Source organism: Mobula birostris, chromosome 5 (assembly GCF_030028105.1).
Source record: "Mobula birostris isolate sMobBir1 chromosome 5, sMobBir1.hap1, whole genome shotgun sequence".
Taxonomy (NCBI): domain Eukaryota; kingdom Metazoa; phylum Chordata; class Chondrichthyes; order Myliobatiformes; family Myliobatidae; genus Mobula; species Mobula birostris.
Window position 1 is genome coordinate 177,819,272 of NC_092374.1, and position 4,305 is coordinate 177,823,576.

General features: G+C 40.9%; 1 protein-coding gene across 1 annotated transcript; it reads left to right on the forward strand.

The window, feature by feature from the left end:
* The first annotated feature begins 311 nt into the window (after nucleotides 1-311).
* Nucleotides 312-1,250, forward strand: LOC140198427 (probable G-protein coupled receptor 139). Its single transcript, XM_072259517.1, has one exon. It carries the CDS (start codon nucleotides 312-314, stop codon nucleotides 1,248-1,250), a length of 939 nt encoding a protein of 312 aa, XP_072115618.1.
* Nucleotides 1,251-4,305: the final 3,055 nt, after the last annotated feature.

Below are 4,305 nucleotides of genomic sequence, written 5' to 3' on the forward strand. Positions count from 1 at the left end.
TATTAAGCTTTATTAGCTTTATTTGTTACGTGCATCGAATCATACAGTGCATAGTGTCCTTTGAGTCAACGACCAACACAGTGCATGCAGAATGCTGCCCACAAGCGCTGCCATGTTTATTGCGCTCATAAGAGCTCATAACTTACTAATCCTAACCCTTAATTCTTTTTCATGCTGCCTCATAATGAATGTTGTTGCTTTCTTGAAAAACACTTCGACAGAATGCCTGCAGTAATTTGTCTCCATATTTGTTAACGTGAAGCTAGCCTCGTTCACCACTGACACATTTGGCGGTTGTTTAATTGGTCATTATGTTGCTTACTTTCTTTCTGGTTCTTTCAGCGAACGTGGTGACGGCTGTGATACTCTACCGGGGAAAGTGCGGTCTCTCCAAAGGAATCACGCGGTACATGATGGCGATGGCGATCTCAGACCTGTTCGTGCTCATTGTTCACGTGTTACTCCGAGAAATCTACACTTACTATACACCTGGTTCTTTCCCCTCCCTCAGCGCAGTGTGCCGTTCATATGTACACTTGCGACTCCACAGCCTAGACTATTCCGTCTGGCTAACTGTGTCCTTTACCTTTGACCGTTTTGTCAGCATTTGCTGTCCAAAAGTGAGGCACAGATATTGCACGGAGAGGACGGCCACCGTGGTGATTGTGCTTTTGTGCATGCTGAGCTGCTTAAAATACATTCCCTTTCACTTCATGTACGAGCCTAGTTACACCATTGACAACGTGAACTGGGGGTGTCGGCCGAAATCCGTATACTTCACCTCCAACTGGTGGGTGGCTTTCACCTGGATGTGCAGCATATCTGTGTCGTTACTCCCCTTCGCTATCATTCTTCTCCTTAACGGACTGACGGTCAGACACATCATAGTAACCAGCAGGGTCCGACGTCGCCTAAAGGGCCAGGATGGTAAAGACAGCGAGACAGAAAGTCGGCGCAAGTCCATAGTTTTACTCTTCACAGTTTGCGGCACTTCAGTACTACTCTGGGCGACGGCATCGGTAACTAACATCTGTACTCGAGTCACAATTAACTTTCAGGGCAAGGATCTCACAAGTCCCTCTACTGTAGCCAATGAAGTGGGAATACTGCTTATGCGTGTAGGCGTAGGAGCCAACACGTGTATCTACGCAATGACCCAAAGTAAATTCAGACAGGAGCTGAAGAACGGGATTAAAAGTCTAAATTGTTTCAGCATTATACCTATGTATCGGACATGGCAGTCAGCCTAAAGCTGGAGACCGACTAGAAGACTGACACAGTTTATCGTATTTCAAAGTCAAATAAATTGATTATCGAAGTACGTATGTCACCATATACCGCCCTGCGATACATTTTCTTGCAGTCAGTCACAATGGATCAAAGAAATACAGTGGAATTAATGAGAAACTGCACATAAAGAAAAACTGATAAACTCTGTAAATCCAAAAAAAGAAACAAGTATTAGTAATAATAAATAAATTTTAAAGAATGATATCGAGAACGTAAGTTGTAGACACCTTGAAAATTAGTCCATAAGTTGCATTCAATGATTATTCTAGTGTTGTGGTGTGTGAGAATGTCTGTGCTGGTCCAGGGCTCTTTCTGTTCCTATAGTTTGTGGTGTGGTATCTAAGGCTCGTATACATTCCTCCTGATGGTAGCAGCAAGAAAGGAGTTTAACCCAGATGCCGGGTGTTTTTGATGAGCACTTGCTTGCTTGTGGCAGCACTCTTTGATCAACTGTGGTCATAGCTGTTTCCTGTGATGAATTGGCCTGCACCACCCAATTGCTGTATTTTGTTTCTCTTTAGGCATTGGTGTTTCCATATTAGAGAATGTTGCAACCAGTTAGGATGCTCTGTCCAGGAACCTTCCCCAGCCCTGACGAAGGGTCTCCGCCCGAAACATCGATTATACTCTTTTCCATAGATGCTACCTGCTGAGCTCCGCTAGAGTTTAAGTATGCTGCTTGGATTTTGAGCATCTACAGATTTTCTCTTGCTTGCAAGTTCATCTACCTTTTTTTATATGTTGTGTGCATTCAGATGGGACACCTTTAGTCCTGTATTCACCCTTTTCTATTTTGACTGCCTTGTAACTCTTCGCAATTTCTTCTGTTGACTGCAATGTTGCACTATCAACTTTCTTCCTCACTTCACATTGCTCTGTTTGTAAACCAGCTACCTAATCTTCAGCGCTATGATCTGCCTTTCCTATGATACTTTTTGATTTGAATATACAGATTTTAATGGTAGATTTTTAATTATTAAAGGAGTAATCTGTAACAGAAAAGTTGTTCTGGTCAATTTGTACGGTCCTAACTTAGATGATCCTTCTATTTTACGAAATGTATTTGCATTACTGCCTGATTTAAATGAATATATGTTGATAATGGGCGGAGATTTTAACTGTTGTTTAAATGCTTTGATTGACAAGAGCTCAACCAAATCAGCGACTTCCAAATCGCTCCGCATCACTTATTAACTCCTTTTTAACCGATATTGGATTGATTGAACATGGAGATATTTATACCCTGATGACAGGGAATATTCTTTTTTTCACATGTTTGTAAAAATATTCGAGGATCGATATATTATAGTCGATCCTCGCTTCTTGCCTAGTGTTAAGAACTGTGAATATGACGCTATTGCAATATCTGATCATGCACCTCTGTGTTTGTCTTTCGAATTTGATGATGTCATTCTTGCCCGCCCACCATGGCGTCTGTGTCAGACACTACTGCAGAACACCGACTCTGTCAGCTTCATTGAAACCAAGATAAAAGTTTTTTTTCTTTCTAATGATATAGGGGGGACGTCTAACTTAATTATATGGGATATTTTTAAAGCATTTTTACGTGGTCAGATCATTTTTTATTTCTCTAAGCTTAAAAAACAGACTAAAGTAGAATTAGATAAGATTTCAAAACAAATTAAAGACTTAGATAATATTAATACGAACCCCCCCCCCCCCAATAATGATTTATTCAAACAAAGGTTGGAACACCAATCACAATATAAGTTACTAAGCTAAAGAGACAATTTTATATGTTTGGAGATAAAAATTAACAAACTGATTCCACTTCAATTAAAAACGGCCAGAGCCAAAAGACAAATTTTGAAAATCCGTAGGAAAGATGGTACCCTGCTTTGGAAATATGAAGAAATTAATAGGGTTTTTCAAGATTTTTATAATGAACATTATAAATCTCAATTTCCAGTAGATTCTTCTAAAATGAATGCTATCTTACGAAAGATTGCTTTTCCTCACGTTTCGGTTGAATATCAATAAAATATTGATGTCCAAATTACTGAAGCCGAAATTCATAAAGCTTTTTTTTCAATGCAATCTGTTAAGGCCCCTGGACTTGATGGCCACCCTGTAGAAATTTATAAAAAATTTGGAAAAATGCTTTCTTCGTATACGTTGGAAAAGTGTAAGGACTCTTTTGAGAAAGGTGATTTACCCTCTACTTTTTATGAGGCTTCTATTTCTTTAATTCCTAAAAAGGAAAAGGATCCTACGTGCTACGTGCCAGTGAGGGTAGGAATAGGATGCTCTGGAGGATGAACAAGTGGCTGAGGAACTGGTGTAGGGAGCAGGGTTTCAGATTTCAGGATAATTGGGACTTCTTCTGGGGCAGGTGGGACCTATACAAGAGAGACGGGTTACACTTGAACTACAGGGGGACCAATATCCTTTCAGAGAAGTTTGTTAATGCTATTGGGGGGGCTTTAAACCAGATTTGCAGGGGGATGGGAACCACAGTACCAGAGATGACAGTGTGGCTGGGGTGAAAATAAATGATGTTAAAAGTTCAAGCAAATCCGCTAATAGAAAGGTTGTGACTGGTGGTAAAATTCTTCTGAGGTGTATATATTTCAATGCAAGCAGTATTGCGGGGAAGGCGGATGAGTTGAGCGCGTGGATTGACACGTGGAATTATGACGTTGTAGCAATTAGTGAAACTTGGCTACAGGAGGGGCAGGACTGGCAGCTTAATATTCCAGGCTTCCGATGTTTCAGATGTGATCGAGGCAGAGGAATGAAAGGTGGGGGAGTGGCATTGCTTGTTAGGGAAAATATTACAGCAGTGCTCAGGCAGGACAGATTAGAGGGCTCGTCTACTGAGTCCTTGTGGGTGGAGCTGAGAAACAGGAAAGGTATGGCCACAGTAGTGGGATTGTATTACAGACCACCCATTAGTCAAAGAGGATTGGAAGTGCAAATCTGCAGAGAGATAGCAGGCAACTGCAGGAAACATAAAGTTGTGGTGGTAGGGTATTTTAATTTTCCATACATTGA